Below are 16853 nucleotides of genomic sequence, written 5' to 3' on the forward strand. Positions count from 1 at the left end.
CTTGGACACTCATGTTTCGCTCGGCGCCGTCACCATGCTTCTTCCTCGCGTGCCAGCCACCCCGAATCAAACATTCCTCATCCACCTTCCGAAAACGTTTCACTGACTGCGCTCCGTATGCTTGCGACTTTTGCATTATCACGCACTATCTGAAATCTCTCGCTTCATCATGTCCAGTGAGGAACCTGCTTCGTGCTTTCAATCGGTCCATCGCCACTTTCACCTCCGTTCTTAATCTCTCCCACCGCCTTCTGTGGTCGCTTGAAATGTGGTTTGAGTGGTGTCCAGCTCTCCTCGTTGTAGTCTTCCTGCACTTTGGCGCACTTCTTGAGTCCCCACTCTGTTACCCCCACCATGTAGCAGCTCTCAAACATGAACGCCATTGACCCCTCTCCTACCTTCATCGGCTTCAACTCCGCGTTTGATGCCTTCTCGTGAGTGCTGGCGTCTGGGCCATGAGCTGCCATGACATTGTGGAGCGATGCTCCTGCTGGCTGGAATCCTCCTCCTGTCTTTGCGTCATACTGTCCGTGGATCAACCCCATGAACTCACTCATCGTGTTGCGGTGGTACCAAGGCGGTCTGAAAGTGTCCTGCAAAATGTCAGCTTGTGCACATCGGTCCAATTCTTCAGGCTTCTTCCTACCTCTTGTACCAACCATCGAGGAGGGAAGATGACAAAGTCCGCCGCTGCAGTGCCAGGGTGGTCGCTCGGTGCCGTGAGCACTGTGAATATGGACGGGTCCGGATGATCGAAGCTGATCGAACCAATGGTGGAAAATCGACCCAAATCATACTTGTAAGGATAATACAAGCCATGCCACGCCACCACATCGAAAGGCGTGTGATTCTGCTTAGCAGCGAACAGGTGGCCAGCAAATTTGGTCGTCAACGTCCACTGCGAATCTGTGTCTTCGTCAAAGTCGGCTACAGGTGCTTGGAAGTCTCGCGCGTTAGCCAGACAGTTGGAACCTATTGGCCCGAGTTCGGGGAGGGTAAAGTGTCCTTGATACAATTCAAGGATGTAACCCCGAACCGGACCCTCTGGTAGTTCGACGCGGTATCTGATTCCTCTTGGGATGACGCAGATCTCATTTGGCCGCACGAGGAGTCTGCCGAGCTCGGTCCTGATATCCAACGATCCATGCTGGGGGACGATCAGGAAGTCGCCGTCTGCACTGTAGAAGGCTTCATGATCGTCCATGTTCTTTCCGGCTGCGTATATGTAAATGCCCACACCTGTTTTCATGCTTGGGTCTCCAGCTCCAGCGACCAGATGGAGGCCATGAATCCAATCTACCGTCTCGTCCAGATCGAATGGATCCCATCTGAGCTGATTGGGGATCTGATGGATCTTCTGACCTGGCTGGTTCTCTGGGTTTGTGTTGAAGGTAGCGTGTTCTCTAGGTTCAAAGCTCGAGTGGGCTGAGGCAGGCAGTATGCGGTACAGCCAGGTTTGTTGGTTCTCATGTCTTGGGGCTGTGAAGCTCGTGCCGCTAAGTTTCTCTGCGTAAAGTCCAAAAGGCGGTTTCTGCGGTGAGTTTGTCCCTATGGGCAATGCGCCTTCAATTGCTTGTGATCTATAGAGTGTCAGCACTTCCTCTTGTACATGTCGGCATGAAATCTTACTCATGGTAACTAGAAAAGCCATTCTGATATTTGTACTTTTCTTTGACGTTGAACTGTGTGACTGGCATTTTGCGAGCTGGCAATATGAGGACCTATACGATAGGAAGTTGAGTCAAATACCGATCAACAAAAATGATGGATACTGTTCGGCGATGATGTATTGTAATAGTCGGCGGCGCATGGACAGCTAGAGCACCATGCCGCAGTTCCACACGGAACCGGCGCGCTGCTATGAGGGGTAGCTCTTTCGAGGGGGAGGTGGGTCGAGCTACCGCGGAATCCACCCGCACTATCCACCATCTTCATCTGGCAGCATTCAGGTCTGTGTTGACCAAATCACGCACACGAGTGATCGTGCGTTTCCGCAACTATCACTGAAGATTGCTATTGATCAAGACCGGATCGGTACTCCTCAAGCTTTCAATCCAACTCTTCACACCGCCGACTTGATACTTTCGCTGTCATGTCTCTCAAGAGCTGGATCTCTATTGCTGCTGACTGCCACTTCTCAATCTCAAACATCCCATTCGGTATTATCAGCACACGACAAAGACCTACACCCAGGCCTGCGGTGGCTATTGGTGAATATGCTCTTGACTTGGATCTCTTCGCAACCCACAATGGTTTCTCGGCTCTGTCTTTGATACAGCCGCATCAGCATGTCTTCTCAAGCACCACCTTGAATGCCTTTGCCGAACTCGGAAGACCACTGCACACAGCCGTCAGGAAGTATCTCCAGTCTGTATTCTTGGAGTCGACCCCCTTCCCTGACGTCTTGAAGACCAATGCCTCGGTCCAGGAAGCTTGTCTCATCCCTCTGAAGGACGTCAAGAACCACGTGCCTATGCAAATAGGAGATTACACAGACTTCTACGCAGGCTTGAATCATGCCTTCACTGTGGGCGAGCTCTTCCGAGGAGCAGCGAATGCTCTGCAACCCAACTACAAGCATCTACCGGTAGGCTATCATGGCAGAGCCTCAAGTATCGTCGTATCTGGAACTCCTGTCCGTCGACCTCTTGGACAGATACTGGAGGACCCCTCGGCCGACGTCAAGAAGCCCACTCTATCTGCTTGCAGAAAACTTGACATGGAACTCGAACTCGGCGCTTTTATCTGCAAGAATAATGCAATGGGTGAGCCAATTCCCATCGACCAAGCTGAAGACTACATCTTTGGTGTCGTTCTGCTCAACGATTGGTCCGCCCGTGATATCCAGGCCTGGGAGTATGTACCTCTAGGGCCTTTCACTGCGAAGAACTTTGCATCTTCTATCAGCCCTTGGGTTGTTTTGAGCGATGCGCTTGAGCCTTATCGTACTAGTGGTCTAGACAGTGACGTGGAGGTCTTGGATTATCTCAAAGAAAAGAACAAGAACAATGTTTACGACATTAAGCTGGAGGTTGCACTCAAGAGTAAGACACCGTATCCATCAATTCAGTCAGCGTACTAATCACATACAATTCTAGCCTCCTCGGGTTCTACCACTACACTTTCTCGCACGTCAGGAAAAAACCTGTTGTTTTCCTTCAACCAGATGCTGACTCACCACTCTATCACTGGCTGTCCCATGCGGATAGGAGATATGCTCGGATCTGGTACGATCTCAGGGAAGGAAGCCTCCGAGCGTGGCAGTCTTCTGGAACAGAACAGAAACAGCAAAACCGTCATCAAACTCGAGGGTGGTGAGCAGCGTGTGTTCCTAGAAGACGGCGATGAAGTCACAATCACCGGTGTCTGCATAGGAGAGGATGGATCGAGAGTTGGCTTTGGAGAGTGCACAGGAAAGATCGTTCCTGCTGTAAAGATATAACTACTCCGTGCAGGAAGTGTAGCGGTCAGCTCAATCATCGAAGAAATTCTGCTGTCATTTTGACTCTTGATCGTACTACCCTGTTGCTAGACGATGAGCCAACAACATTGGTGCTTTGCCAGTCGTCGAGGTCGATCATGAGGCTTCCACCCCGTACAACGTACACGCTCGTACTTGGTGCCTACTCTCATCATACACCCACCTGGCCAAAACATCCATGCCATTCGCAGTACGTCACATGAACTCTTTCTAATGGATGAATTCCGCGATGATACGGGCCGCGTTCCGTACTCCGCTCGGATCGTCATCCGAACACCCTTTGCCATACCAAGCTAAAGGCGGGGAAACCTACACCAAGGACCAAAGGTGGAGAACAGGTTTGACCGTGTATAGGAGCTAAGTATCAATTCCGCAGGGGCGCGGAGTGTGAAAGGCTTGGTCCTTGCTGAGCCAGTAACAGCATAAGACTTGGTAAGAAGGTGCGGGAAAGTTGGTCTCGTTTTGTTTCCTAGCAACTTCTTGCCAGCATCCTCATCTTTCTCGTTCTTCAATATGGCATCGCCGGTAGTGCTCGGTGTAGCTGCTCTTCTCGTCTTCTTCGTTATTCGATACCTTAATTCGTCTGACGCTCCCAAGATCAAGAATCTCCCGGAGATCCCTGGTGTTCCTCTTTTTGGCAACCTGCTTCAATTAGGTACAGATCATGCTACCGTTGCTCAGAAATGGGCGAAGCAGTATGGACCAGTGTTCCAGACTCGTCTCGGAAACAAGGTAAGTACATTGAAGATGAGAGTATAGCCAGGAGTATACTAAGACTCACATCAGCGCATTGTGTTCGCCAACACATTCGATTCCGTTAAGCACTTGTGGGTCACAAACCAGTCAGCAATGATCTCTCGACCAACCTTGCACACTTTCCACACGGTGGTCTCGTCATCCAGCGGATTCACAATCGGTACCTCTCCGTGGGATCCTTCGTGTAAAGAGCGAAGAAAGGCAGCAGCAACAGCTCTCAATCGTCCAGCGGTGCAAAGCTACATGCCCTTCATCGACTTTGAAGCCACAAGATCAATCAAAGAGATGCTTGCAGACTCGAAAAACGGGACCATTGACGTCGACCCAAATCCTTATTTCCAACGATACGCCTTGAGCACCAGTCTTACCCTCAATTACGGTGTCAAGATCGAAGGCAGCATCGACAACGAGATGCTCAAGGAAATCACCCACGTAGAACGTGAGATCAGTAACTTCAGATCCACATCGAACAACTGGCAGGATTACATCCCGCTCATGCGACTGTGGCCAACGAACAACGTGAAGCCACTCGAGTACAAGAAACGCAGAACAGCATACATGACCAAGCTGTTGAACATGCTCAAGGAAAAGATCAAGGCTGGTACCGACAGACCATGCATCACTGGCAATATCCTGAAGGATCCTGAAGCCAAGCTGAACGACGCCGAGATCATGTCCATCTGCCTGACAATGGTCTCGGCCGGTCTGGATACTGTCCCAGGTAACCTCGTCATGTGTTTGGCATATCTGTCATCCGAGCATGGCCAGAAGATCCAGCAGAAAGCTTTGGACGAGATCAACAGGGTCTATCCAGACGGTGACGCTTGGGAGAAATGCCTGAGCGAGGAAAAGGTTCCATACATCACAGCTCTCGTCAAGGAGACTCTGAGATTCTGGTCAGTGATACCGATCTGCTTGCCACGAGTAAGCATCAAGGATATCGAATGGCAAGGCGCTGTGATTCCTTCTGGCACTACATTTTATATGAATGCGTACGCAGCCAACTACGATGAGTCGCATTTCAAGGATCCCTATAAGTTCGAGCCCGAACGATACCTGGACAAGGAGATGACGGGTATTGAACATTTCGGCTATGGAGCAGGCAGCCGCATGTGCGTGGGCAGCCATTTGGGTAACCGTGAGCTGTATACTGCCTTTTTGAGGCTCATCACGGCATTCCACTTCGTTGCACCGAATGATTCCAAAGATAGGCCTATTCTGGATGCGTTGGGTGCGAATGCTCTTCCCACGAGTCTTACAGTAAGTGCAATCCTTGTCGCGTCTGATACTGGCAACTGACGGTGTTACAGATGGAACCAAAGCCGTTCAAGGTCGGACTCCGCGTACGCGACAGGCAGCAGCTGGACAAGTGGATCAAAGAGAGCGAGGATAGGACAGCAGATCTTTGAGAATGTACCTAGCGTTGTTCGTGTCATGAGGATGGGCGGTTGGCGCGTGATTTAGTTGCGGAGGAGTCTCGTGGAAGCGAGCGGGCCACGCCTTGGGTATTCACGCTCTGATTGGGTGGATATGGTCGACGTACCTTGATGGGCGTAAAAAGTAGATCACGTATCACCAAAATGAGAGGCTCTGTCCCAGCATACAAGCACCGTTCCTCCCGCTGCCTAGAAGCAGGACAAGTTATTTGATTTGCAACGAAAAGAGGCAGTCGAGCACGAGGCCATCTGTTTTTCGCCAACCCTGTCCATATACCCCAGCATTTTTCCCGCGGTGACGTAGAGCGCGACAAAAGATCGGCAGGCCCGTTGCAATCGGCAATTTCGTCGACGTGAGGCTTTGAGGTCGACAAGTTGGTCCGTCAAACTTCTGCATGTGAGGCCTGCAAGACAACTGGTATACACCATGTTCAGCTGGCGTGCTTCGGTTGTGTCAGCGTTGCTTCTGGCCGCTCTCGAGCCTGTCAGAGCAGCATCACAAGAGCCTCTGGTCGACGTAACAAAGAGACGGCAATTGCACGGCCGCTTCCTGCAGGTGACGGGTGCGTGTTAATATCCAGACTGCTCCACTCGGCATGTCACCGACTGACCTCCTGTCGTGCTGCAGACTTCCACCCGGACCCTTTCTACAAGGTCTACTCGTCGGTAGATGAAGACGGCGTGTGCCATAGAGGCCATGGTCCAGCGGGCTACTATGGTGCCGAGACGTCCGACTGCGACTCGCCAATCTCGCTCATCAATGCCACCTTCGACTGGATCCGCGACGAGCTCAAGGACTCGATCGACTTTGTCATCTGGACTGGCGATTCCGCGCGTCATGACAATGACGAAAAGATACCCCGAAATGTCCAACAAGTCACCCAGCTCAACAAACTACTCGTGGACAAGTTCTACGAAGTCTTTGGAAAGGACCAGCAGGAGCCTGATGACGACCCGACAAACGACCTTGTCATTCCAGTCATTCCCACCTTTGGCAACAACGACATCTTGCCGCACAACATCTTCGAAAGAGGGCCAAACCTCTGGACACGTCGATACCTCGATATCTGGCGCAATTTCATCCCCGAAGTGCAGAAACACTCTTTCGATCAGGGCGGTTGGTTCTACGTCGAAGCCATTCCCGGCCACCTCGCCGTTGTCTCGCTCAATTCTCTGTACGTCTTCTCTTGCCTACCCGCATAGGCTCCATGCTGACTCAGCCACCACAGCTACTTCTTCAATTCAAACTCGGCCGTCGATGGATGTGCCGCCAAGGCAGAGCCTGGTTATCGCCAACTTGACTGGCTCCGTATTCAATTGCAATACCTGCGCGACCGCAACATGAAAGCCATCATCACCGGCCACGTTCCTCCTGCTCGCACAGCCAACAAGAGTAATTGGGATGAAACCTGTTGGCAGAAATACACATTGTGGATGCATCAGTACAGAGATGTCATCGCTGCGACACTCTATGGCCACATGAACACCGATCACTTTATCGTCCAGGACTTTGAGGAAGTAGATGACAGCGTTGTTGACGGCTACGCAATCCTCAACAAGGTCAACAAGCGGGGCATGGTCGCAGCCGCTGAACAAAAATTTGGCATTCAGTCTGCTACAAACTATCTTAAGGATTTGAGAGAGAGCTGGACGAAACTACCAAAGCCTCAAGCAAACGAGTATTCAGAAGCTCTCAGGAAGGGGAAGAAGCACAAGGGCAAGAAGCCACATGATCCAGATGATTACGACTCTGAGATCGGAGGCCGTTATGCTGAGAGGTTCAGCGTCTCTCACGTCTCGCCAAGCGTTGTTCCCAACTACTTCCCTACTATTCGTGTCTACGAGTACAACATTACTGGACTTGATAGGAAATTATCACGCTCATTCGAGGATATGTTTGAGCAAAATGACATGAGCGCAGCAGAAGATTCCGAGCAGTTCGACGAGGAGAATCTAGAGCAAGATGTAGCAGCCGGAGATGAAGACCTGGAAGCTGAACGCAAGAAAAAGAAGAAGAAGCCCAGGAAGCACAGGTTCACCGTGCCCAACCCACCCTCAAAGTCTGCACCTCCAGGACCAGCATACTCCCCCCAGTCACTGACGCTATTGGGATTTGTTCAATACTACGCCAACTTGACTCGCATCAACAACGATTTCTTCCAAGACGATACAGAACAACAAGGATGGAAGGACCACAAGCATCATGGCAAGAATCCTCACGGCGACGACCACAAACCCAACCCAAAGAACCTCACCTACGAAGTGCTTTACGACACCCGTAGCGACAAGGTGTATCAGCTAGAAGATCTCACAACCAGAAGCTACCTCCGTTTAGCACAACGCATTGCTGGAGTCAAGCCTAGGAAGAGCGATGTGCAGACATTGGATGCAGAACTTGACGAGGTCGAAGTAGATGAGACTTTCGTCGACGATGACGAAGATCGGGGTGATCTAGACATCACTAAGAAGAAGCATAAGAAGAAGGGCGACAAGAAGAAGAAGAAGAAGAAGTCGCCCAAGGATAACAAGCCATGGTACACATTCGTCAGGCGAGCATTCGTGAACACGGTAGACCCTGATGACATTGAAGAAGAGTTTTGATGGGTTTTGGGATATATTGCATACTTCTTAGAGAAGATACATTTGTAGAGATAAATAATGATACCCATTTGAAAGTGTTTCAATTCTCGCATGTGTTGTGCTGCTGGTCGGCTGGCATTGCTTCTTTTTGCGAGGCATATCGGTGACGTAATTAGCCATTTGTTGTTCAATTCCACGACCACGACGACGACCACCTCTTCTCGTGCAACTCAATACACGAACCACAACTTTTTCATCAGCAGATCTCAGTTTTCGGTCTCTCAAGCTATCATGTCGTGGATGGACTCTTGTTCGTAGCTTACTCTATGTGGTAGAAAGTGATGATGCTAACCAGCACCTAGGGTCACGGCCGAAGAAGAATGCCGCTACACCTCCCCCACTATATCTGACCTCGGATCAGGTACGCTACTGCCATACCTGTGGCAGAGTTATTGGTATGTTATCTTGCCTGGAGCCGCTCTCTATAACGCCTCCGACTCTACACAATCGATAAACGGTAGCAGAGGTTGGGCTGTATATCACAAATGCCCTGGTGAAGCACCACGAGCCCAGATCATGCTCCTTTTATGGCGCCAAACACCCAATCACTCATAACTCATATAGTCAGATCACAACAAAGAACTAACAGAACACAACCCAGGCTCCAGAAAATCAAACTCGGCAAAAACAGCAGCCACAGAAGTAAAGTTCTGCTCAGACAGATGTAAAAGACACAAACTCCGACCGGCGGACAAACGCATCGAAGCCGCCTTTGCCGCCCTCTTGGACGGCCAGGATGCTTCCAAATTCGCCGCCGTGCAAGAACATACACCACCATCTGGACCTGGAGCAGAAGCCGAAATCACCAAAACTGTATCTAACCAAGACAGTGGTGAGAAACCACACGACAAGTATGATTACAGCAAGAGCAACGGTAAGAAGAAGCAGCAAAAAGTCAAAGGCGATCCTCGTATCTTGGTTTCGTGTAGCGAGGTGGAGACTTTGATCTATGGTTCCCGCGAGGACCCAGAGAAGACGTTTGGCCGCAAGAAGAATAGAGCTAGACGTGGTGTTGCGGATGGCGATGTGTGGAAGAGTATCGACATGGTGGACTCGGATACCGATACCGACGCTGGGACTGCAGAAACTGTTTCTGCAGACGAAGATGCCATCGATACCCGCAGCACCAAGGTCATGGACAACAGAGGTGTGCCTCTTGCCGAAGCCCTCGAGGGTGATGCAGAAGCAGATGTGGTCAAGATCAAGGGGCGCGTGCGACCTCCTCAATCAGAATCCGATGTCAATGGCTCGGTAGGCGGAGAAAAGGGCTGGGCGGAGAAAATCGTCGAAACACCCGAAATGCTGCAGAAACGAAGAGAGGGACAGAGAAGAGCAGAGGAAAAGGAAATGGTCAAGTGCGCTGCTAGGAGAGCTGTGGTGTTTGGTCTGGAGAGCAGCAGAGTACTTGCTGTACAAGGCAAAAAGGGAAAGAAGGGCAAGGACGATGAGGATGGAGAGGCCAAGCAGGAGGGAAGAAGGATGTGTGAGGCGGTGATGCATGGTGCTGTCGTCGAGCCTTCCTATGCCAAGGGAGACTGGTCCATTAGATGGCGTGAGGAGTAAGTCATTGCCTGTATGACAATTACAACGGCCAGCTGTGTCACGTTATGGATGTCGATTCGATACTAGAGAACAAGAGCCGTGTGCGTATCACTAATCCATTGGCTGGGGAAGATCGTAGTTATGTCAGGGTCGTACCCCTAACAACCACTTTTTGCTTGAAAACGACATTTACACATCCATCTTGATTGCTATGATCTTTCAGCTCTAGCTGGCGTATCTCAAGACTTACCCTTTCGTATTGATAGGCTTTTGGAAGTGCGGTCAGTGTCACTGGGTGGAGGCCAGTCGTTTTGAACGTTCCTAAAGTCTCGAAGTTTAAATGGTCAAGCATGATACATGGAACTGACACTAGTTTTTGCTTGAGCCATGAGTTTCTTAATATTTATTCTGTATTTCACAGAGGAATAGCCCAATGAACCATTACTTGTTCTGTCATAACCGACATTCTCTATCTGGAGACCATGATGTCGGGTAATTCAGTGATTTGGGTGGTCTCCCGCGAGTCCAAATCCACCATGTGTACTGCAGCAAGGCCAACCAAACCTGTCGAGAGTGTCAGGAATTCTAGCTGTACATTGTGACAAGCTCCTGGTGGTAGAGGACTAGAAAATGTTGTCAGTGGATGTTTGGAAGAAGAAGAAGAGGCCAAACCTACCCGACTCGCACATCTGCGTTCAGACACACGACTTCTGCCATTCGAGCCTCGCGTTGATCTTGCATATTGTATACAATGCGATCATCCAATACTGCATCAGCAGTGTGATGACTGTCCTGTCGCGAGATATTGGGGAAGCGCAAGGCGTGCTGCGACTGTGCGGATTTGGCAGGTTTAGGAATAGCGACAATTGCAAGCCTCTTTTTCCTCGTACTGCGGTTTACCACGAATACATCGAGATGGAATGTCTCGCCTTCGTTGACGGTTTCCGGTGCGGTGAATGCAAATGTGACGCCTGCAGAGTCGGCTTGGGTCATGCCACTCAATGGCCGAGTTGTGGCTGTGCTCATTCGTTTGCTCAATGGTCGTGAGTGTAGATCTGAGGGTCCCACATTGGATGCTACACTTTGTGGTCGAAGCGGTACGATCTTGATTGGCCGAGGCGCAGGAAAGTTCACGTTTCCGTGCCAGCGAGCCTGGATCTGCGCACTGCATGTGTCGCTGATCTGAGCGACAGCGCGAATCTGGAATGTGACACTGCTTGGCCTAGTTGGATGGTGAGAGGAAGCCTCAGTCGTGTCTTTGGGGAGCGTCAGTTTGTACAGGAAAGTGCTTCTGTCTCCAGTTTGTAGTGTCGCTGGCAGACCCAAGACAGCTAAATCAGCAGAGAATGGTTCCACGTTGATATTGTGCCCTTCTGCCTTGATATCATCTACTTGTATCTCTCCATGTCCGGTATGCCGTGCGGACTCTAGATCAAGACAAATAAGTATATCCGAGACCTGCTCGGGAGTAATGTGTACTTTGAGCGCCAAAGCTGGAGAGACAGAAAAGAGTTTCGACGATGTCCTGAGAGGACGAGCCTCTTGGGTGGCAGGAGCTGCTCGAGGTGCCACCTTATGGATGCGAGAGGACGGGAGATACGGTTGACTCGAAGCACTCTGTGAGCTGTGCTGTAGAGACTGGAGCAGATTTTCAGAGGTCGGTAATGCACTAGTCATGTACTCGTCTTCAGAGGTCGTCCTGGATATCAACGAAGCTTTAACAGTCTTGGAAACGGCTGACGCGGTAAGATGGATGGAGGGTCGATGAAGTTTTTGAGGTGGATAGCGAAGATAAAGAGTAGTCTTCCAGACAGAATATGATGAATTACCATTATCAATAAGACCAGTCAATAGTGGTTTCATCTCAGGCGTGATGGTGACCGAGTCCAAGGCCAGTTTCACAGGTTGCTGCGGAGGAGCTGGAGCACCGCCTGGCTGCAGACGAGGAGGCGGTGAGGGTTGAGTGGCATATGCAGTTATGTACAAGTCAAGATTCTGCAAGGCATGTTGAGAGGAAGGCAATGAGCTGCGAAGGACAAGATATACAGGCAGCAATTCCTCTGATAGACATTAACAAGAAGATCAAAAGTCCGAACAGACAAACAGTTGCATACCAAAAAGCAGAGTATCCCTAGATACAAATTGCGAGCCAGATTTCAGATGTGCTTCAATATCAAAATCTGACGAGTGTGGGATTAGGAGATCTAGAGAGGAAGCATCGGGAAAGGACAGCGCTGGCTGTGCTACAGCGTCGGTAGTCGTTGTCATTGAACCTCCATGTACCATTCGTCCAGTCCTCTGAATCCGAAAAGACTCGCGAAGTCAATGCTCGAATAATCACAGAATTACAGGCATTTAGTGAATGTTGATGGACCATGAGCTGCAGTGATAGGAGTCGGAGACCGAAAGCGGCAAGAGCCGACCGAGCCCTGGACTTTCCAGTCGCGCTTTGTTGGAGAAAGAAAGAACAAAGACAAGTTGATCGACCCAATTGACCACCGTCCACCATGAGCGCCCTTCTTAGCCATCCAGCGTGGCAGGTTCTGCTCGACAAAAACACAAACAAGCCGTATTATTACAATCGCTCCGCCAACATCAACACATACACAGTGCCCGATGATCTTTTGACTCCGGCGCAGGTGAGAGATGCTGCCCTTGTTTTCTAATAACACTGAAACTGACAGAATCGCGTACAGAAAGCTACAGGATGGTCGCAAACCACAGCCGATGGAGGTAGAGTCTACTTCTTCCGCAAGGACGACAAGACAAAGACATCCTGGACTCCTCCACCCGGCTGGGAAACTCCTGCCGCTCCTGCCCCAGAGGCTCCGCAATTCGTGTCATCTAGCTTCCAGGCCCACCCTCCGGCTCGCGAACAGAGAGCTCCCCGAGAGAGCAGACCTTTCCACGATCGTCGCGACGAATCTAACTACCGGGGCCCTATCGCCGTTGCCGCTACTGGTCCTGAGTATGGTTCTCGCGAAGAAGCCGAGGCTGCTTTCACCAAACTGCTGAGGAAGTCTGGCGTCCAGCCTGGATGGTCATGGGAGCGCGCCATGCGTGCCACTATCCAGGATCCTCAATACCGCGCAATCAAGGAACCCAGCGAGAGAAAAGCCGCCTTCGAGAAATACCTAGACGATGTTGTGCGCGAAGATCAAGAGCGCGAGAAGGAGCGTATCAAGAAGTTGCGCTCAGACTTCCGCTCCATGTTGCAGACACATCCCGAGATCAAGCACTACACACGCTGGAAGACCGCCCGTCCCATGCTGGAGAATGAGGCCATCTTCCGCGCTACCGACAACGAAGACGAGAAGCGCCGCATGTTCGACGATTACCTCGTCGATCTCAAGAAGGCTGCTGAGGACAAGCGCCAGCACGACTACGATGCAGCCATGACGGGCGTCGCAGACATTTTGCAAAATCTCCAGCTCAATGCCAAATCGCAGTGGATGGAAACACGTGAACAGCTGCATTCGCATCCAACATTCCAGGAAGACCCCAAGTACAAGATCTTGTCACCTTCTGAGCCCTTGCAGATATTCGACCGCTACATGCGTAGACTATGGAACGACGCACACAACGAGAAGCAACGTGCGGCTCAGCTCAAGGCTCGCGAGCAGCGCAAGGCCAGAGAAGGTTTCGCTGCTCTGCTGGCCGAACTCAGAGAAGCAGAGACAATCAAGCCCGGTACTATGTGGAAAGAGGTTTACCCATTGATTGAGAACGAGCCTCGCTACATCAAGTTGATGGACAATCTAGGTCACAAGGACCGTATCACCGACGGTTCCACTCCTCAGGATATCTTCTTCGACTTCCTAGATGACTTTGACAAGGAGGTTCACGACATTCGCCCTGCAGTTGAAGCCACTCTCAAGGAAGAGCATTTCCGTTTCGTCCCTTCGACCACTCTGGAAGAGTTCCTGCAAGCCATTAGACACGACAGACGCATTTCGGCGATGAACCCCCATCTCTTGGAAGAGGTGTACAAGAGACTGCACAGAAACGCCCTCGACAGGGAAGAAGACATCGAGCGTGATGCCAAACGCCAACAGCGCAAGGCAGTCGACGCATTGCGTTCTCGCATCAAGCATCTAGAACCCCCCGTTTTGATCGGAGACACATGGGAGCAGGTGCGTCCGCGTGTTGAGCGCAGCGAAGAGTACAAGGCCGTGACCAGTGACGAGGACCGCCAACTCGCCTATGACAAATTCATGAATAGGCTTAAGGAAGATGCCGCCGAGCGAGAACGTCTCCGCCGCCATGATAGAGAACGCGAAAGAGACCGTGATAGACGCCGGGACCGCGACCGCCGTCGTAGCCGCTCTCCTCCCTCTCGCGAGGTTGATGCTTACGAAGCCGATCGCCGCCGCGCTGCCTCCGAACGTGAGCGCCAGTACCGCCACTCGAGCATCAGCGGGCTGTCCCCACCACCGCGTGAACGTCCAAGAGCCCGCGACGATCGCTACGAGAGAGACGTAGGCGACCCGAGAAGAGAAAGACAAGTCAGTCTATCCATATACGATCGCGAGAGAAGAGAACGCGAAGCCGAACGCGAGAGGTCGTACATTAGTCGTGCCGACCCACGCACCAAGGCCAGCGAACTCGACTACGGCGACGGCGGAGACAGCCCCAAGCCCGAGAGCACTTCGGGCGGCAACAATAGCAGCAGCAACAAGAGATCTGCAGCGGCCAGCAATGGCGACGGCGATGCAAAGAGGCAGGCCAAGCGCCCTCGTGTCGGTGAGCACTCTTCCCGCAATGGTGGTTCTGTTACTCCCGCTCTCTCGGCCGCAGGAAAAGACGACGAACCCGCGCTGCAGTCTGGCAGTGAAGAGGGCGAGATTGAAGAGGTCTAGGAAGCCATCTTGGCTGAAATCGTCAGACGGCGTGGATTGGAAAGATAAAAGCATTTGCATGCGGTACGTTCTTCTTCCTCAAAGGATGACCTACTAGTTCCAAGGCAGATTTTCAACCAGAAGACCCTTTTTGTCAATGCCACAGGTGCGTTCTACGTGCAACACCGCTGCTCTTCCTAACGACAGTCTCATGTATCAAGATGAATATAAAACAAATTCCCATGTGAAACGGTCAAACTTTTGTGATTCCTTGTTTCTACTCTTTTGTGCTCCTCATGCCGTAGCTTGGTTCATCAAAATGTCATGTATTATAAATGGCGCTCCATGGTTCCCTTGTGCCGCACCTTGCTTGTTGCTCAGCTGCATGTGCACAGCTTGTGAATTAATTGCCCAAGATATTGTCCGACAATAGTCGAATGGGAGCGATCAACCAGAGCGCCATGTGTTGCTCAGAAGCCGTCCGCGTCCTCATCCTGATCACCCGCTCCTGCGTGTTCTATCTCCTCATCCGCACCAGAGCGCGAGCACTGCATGCGGCGGCGATAGGAGCGGTTGCGTCGGAGCAGAGCGGCGCGTGAGGAACCTTTCGCCGGGCGCCAAGGGGGCCAGTGTTGTGAGTCTAGGAAAACTCCCTTCAAGACTCTTCTTCCATGAAGAACTGTGATTGTTGTCAGTATACTGCAAAATATTAAAGTCGAGGAAAGAGAGGAACTTACGTAGTTTCCACCGTTCTTCTGTTCCTGGTCAAGCTGGGAGTCGAGCTTGTTGATACGGGGACGGTATGAGTTGGGATCACGTCTAAAGGTGACGTCCAAGTTCTTCAAGAACTTGTTGCAACCAGTCAGGAGAGACTCGGGCTTGTTGGCACGAGCATCAACGGACGGGATACCGTCGAAGACAATGACACGGTCGGCAAGGTAGGTGGCCATGATGAAATCGTGCTCGACGATGAAGGCAGTCTTCTTGGAGTGCATGATGAAACGCTTGATGACGCGGGCAGCAATGATACGCTGCTCGGAATCGAGGTAGGCACTAGGCTCATCGATCAGGTAGATGTCGGCGGGGATACCGAGGGCCAAGACGATGGCGACACGCTGCAATTCACCACCGGACAAGTTCTGGACTTCCTGGTCGATGAAATCATCCATCTTCAGGGGCTTGTAGACATCAGTCTGGAACTGAGGGTTAAGGAAGGCGGCCTTGATCTTCTTGAAGAAGAGTTGACGGACGGTACCCTTGAATTTGGGGGTAATCTTCTGAGGCTTCATGGAGATGTTCATAGGGGGAACACTCTTGGTACCATCGGGCTTCTCGGCACCAGCGAGCATTCTACAGAAGGTAGTCTTTCCGGTACCGTTCTCGCCCATCATGACGAGAATCTCCGAGTCGGTGAACTCACCAGGCTCAATCTTCAGCTTGAAACCAGAGGCGGGCTGTGTCTTGTTCATGGCAGGATAGCCGTATTGGCGAGACTGATCGACAATGAACTCTTCTCCAGCTTCACCGATACGGAACTGCAGAGATTCCTCTCTGAAACGCAAGTTCTCGCTGGGAATGTGACCGTCGAGGAAAATGTTGATACCTTCACGGACCGAGGAAGGCAGAGTGACGACACCGTAGACGGCGGGCTTACCGTAGAGCAAGCAGATGAAGTCGGACAGGTAGTCGAGAATGGACAAATCGTGCTCGACGACAATGACGTATGAAGTAGGGCCGAGCAGACTGCGGATCAGACGACCAGCGGCCAGACGCTGCTTGACATCCAAGAAGGATGAAGGCTCGTCGAACATGTAGACATCGGCTTTTTGCACACAGACGATGGCGATGGCGAAACGTTGCAACTCACCACCGGAGAGGAGATCGATGTCACGGTCAAGAATGGCGTCGAGTTCTGTTTATTGCGTTAGCTGGAGCCCAGAAACTTGGCCATGTCTGTCTTGCCACATACCCAGTGTCTTGATGATCTCGTCGACTCTAGCCTCATCGACTTCAGCACGCTGCTTGACGAGGAAGCCGACGGTTCTGTTGTCGCCCTTGACGGCTCTGGGGATCTGGTCGACGTATTGGGGCTTGACGACGGCCTTGAGATTGTCTTCGAGAACCTTGGTGAAGTAGTTTTGCAGCTCGGAACCACGGAAG

The 16853-nt window shown here is 51.4% G+C and overlaps 8 protein-coding genes across 8 annotated transcripts; 6 read left to right on the top strand and 2 right to left on the bottom strand.

Annotated features, from left to right (window-relative positions):
* Window positions 1–167: 167 nt before the first annotated feature.
* M436DRAFT_73748 (homogentisate 1,2-dioxygenase) lies at window positions 168–1697 on the bottom strand (the record flags this gene model as incomplete). The annotated part of the gene is made up of 3 exons (XM_013570938.1): window positions 168–593; window positions 647–1580; window positions 1630–1697. The coding sequence occupies 3 exons, from the start codon at window positions 1695–1697 to the stop codon at window positions 168–170; spliced, it is 1428 nt and encodes a 475-aa protein (XP_013426392.1).
* Window positions 1698–2092: 395 nt separating this feature from the next.
* On the top strand, window positions 2093–3442 carry M436DRAFT_49620 (Fumarylacetoacetase; the record flags this gene model as incomplete). The annotated part of the gene is made up of 2 exons (XM_013570775.1): window positions 2093–3044; window positions 3099–3442. The coding sequence occupies 2 exons, from the start codon at window positions 2093–2095 to the stop codon at window positions 3440–3442; spliced, it is 1296 nt and encodes a 431-aa protein (XP_013426229.1).
* A 552-nt stretch (window positions 3443–3994) lies between these two features.
* On the top strand, window positions 3995–5646 carry M436DRAFT_49390 (cytochrome P450 phenylacetate 2-hydroxylase; the record flags this gene model as incomplete). Its single annotated transcript, XM_013570728.1, has 3 exons — window positions 3995–4213; window positions 4268–5497; window positions 5548–5646. The coding sequence occupies 3 exons, from the start codon at window positions 3995–3997 to the stop codon at window positions 5644–5646; spliced, it is 1548 nt and encodes a 515-aa protein (XP_013426182.1).
* Window positions 5647–6202: 556 nt separating this feature from the next.
* On the top strand, window positions 6203–8274 carry M436DRAFT_13581 (Endopolyphosphatase; the record flags this gene model as incomplete). Its single annotated transcript, XM_013570626.2, has 3 exons — window positions 6203–6236; window positions 6302–6848; window positions 6903–8274. Coding segments are annotated over 3 exons (1953 nt in total), but the record flags the coding sequence as incomplete, so codon positions are not given.
* Window positions 8275–8544: 270 nt separating this feature from the next.
* M436DRAFT_49095 (uncharacterized protein) lies at window positions 8545–9876 on the top strand (the record flags this gene model as incomplete). Its single annotated transcript, XM_013570668.1, has 6 exons — window positions 8545–8563; window positions 8616–8708; window positions 8915–9069; window positions 9196–9462; window positions 9520–9714; window positions 9778–9876. 6 exons carry the CDS (start codon window positions 8545–8547, stop codon window positions 9874–9876), a joined length of 828 nt encoding a protein of 275 aa, XP_013426122.1.
* A 448-nt stretch (window positions 9877–10324) lies between these two features.
* M436DRAFT_64815 (uncharacterized protein) lies at window positions 10325–12123 on the bottom strand (the record flags this gene model as incomplete). Its single annotated transcript, XM_013570867.1, has 3 exons — window positions 10325–10478; window positions 10532–11915; window positions 11970–12123. The coding sequence occupies 3 exons, from the start codon at window positions 12121–12123 to the stop codon at window positions 10325–10327; spliced, it is 1692 nt and encodes a 563-aa protein (XP_013426321.1).
* A 239-nt stretch (window positions 12124–12362) lies between these two features.
* On the top strand, window positions 12363–14714 carry M436DRAFT_64816 (uncharacterized protein; the record flags this gene model as incomplete). The annotated part of the gene is made up of 2 exons (XM_013570868.1): window positions 12363–12494; window positions 12552–14714. The coding sequence occupies 2 exons, from the start codon at window positions 12363–12365 to the stop codon at window positions 14712–14714; spliced, it is 2295 nt and encodes a 764-aa protein (XP_013426322.1).
* A 1272-nt stretch (window positions 14715–15986) lies between these two features.
* Window positions 15987–16172, top strand: M436DRAFT_49945 (uncharacterized protein; the record flags this gene model as incomplete). The annotated part of the gene is made up of 1 exon (XM_013570843.1): window positions 15987–16172. The coding sequence occupies one exon, from the start codon at window positions 15987–15989 to the stop codon at window positions 16170–16172; it is 186 nt and encodes a 61-aa protein (XP_013426297.1).
* Window positions 16173–16853: the final 681 nt, after the last annotated feature.

This window comes from Aureobasidium namibiae, assembly GCF_000721765.1.
Source record: "Aureobasidium namibiae CBS 147.97 unplaced genomic scaffold scaffold_11, whole genome shotgun sequence".
Taxonomy (NCBI): Eukaryota; Fungi; Ascomycota; class Dothideomycetes; order Dothideales; family Saccotheciaceae; genus Aureobasidium; species Aureobasidium namibiae.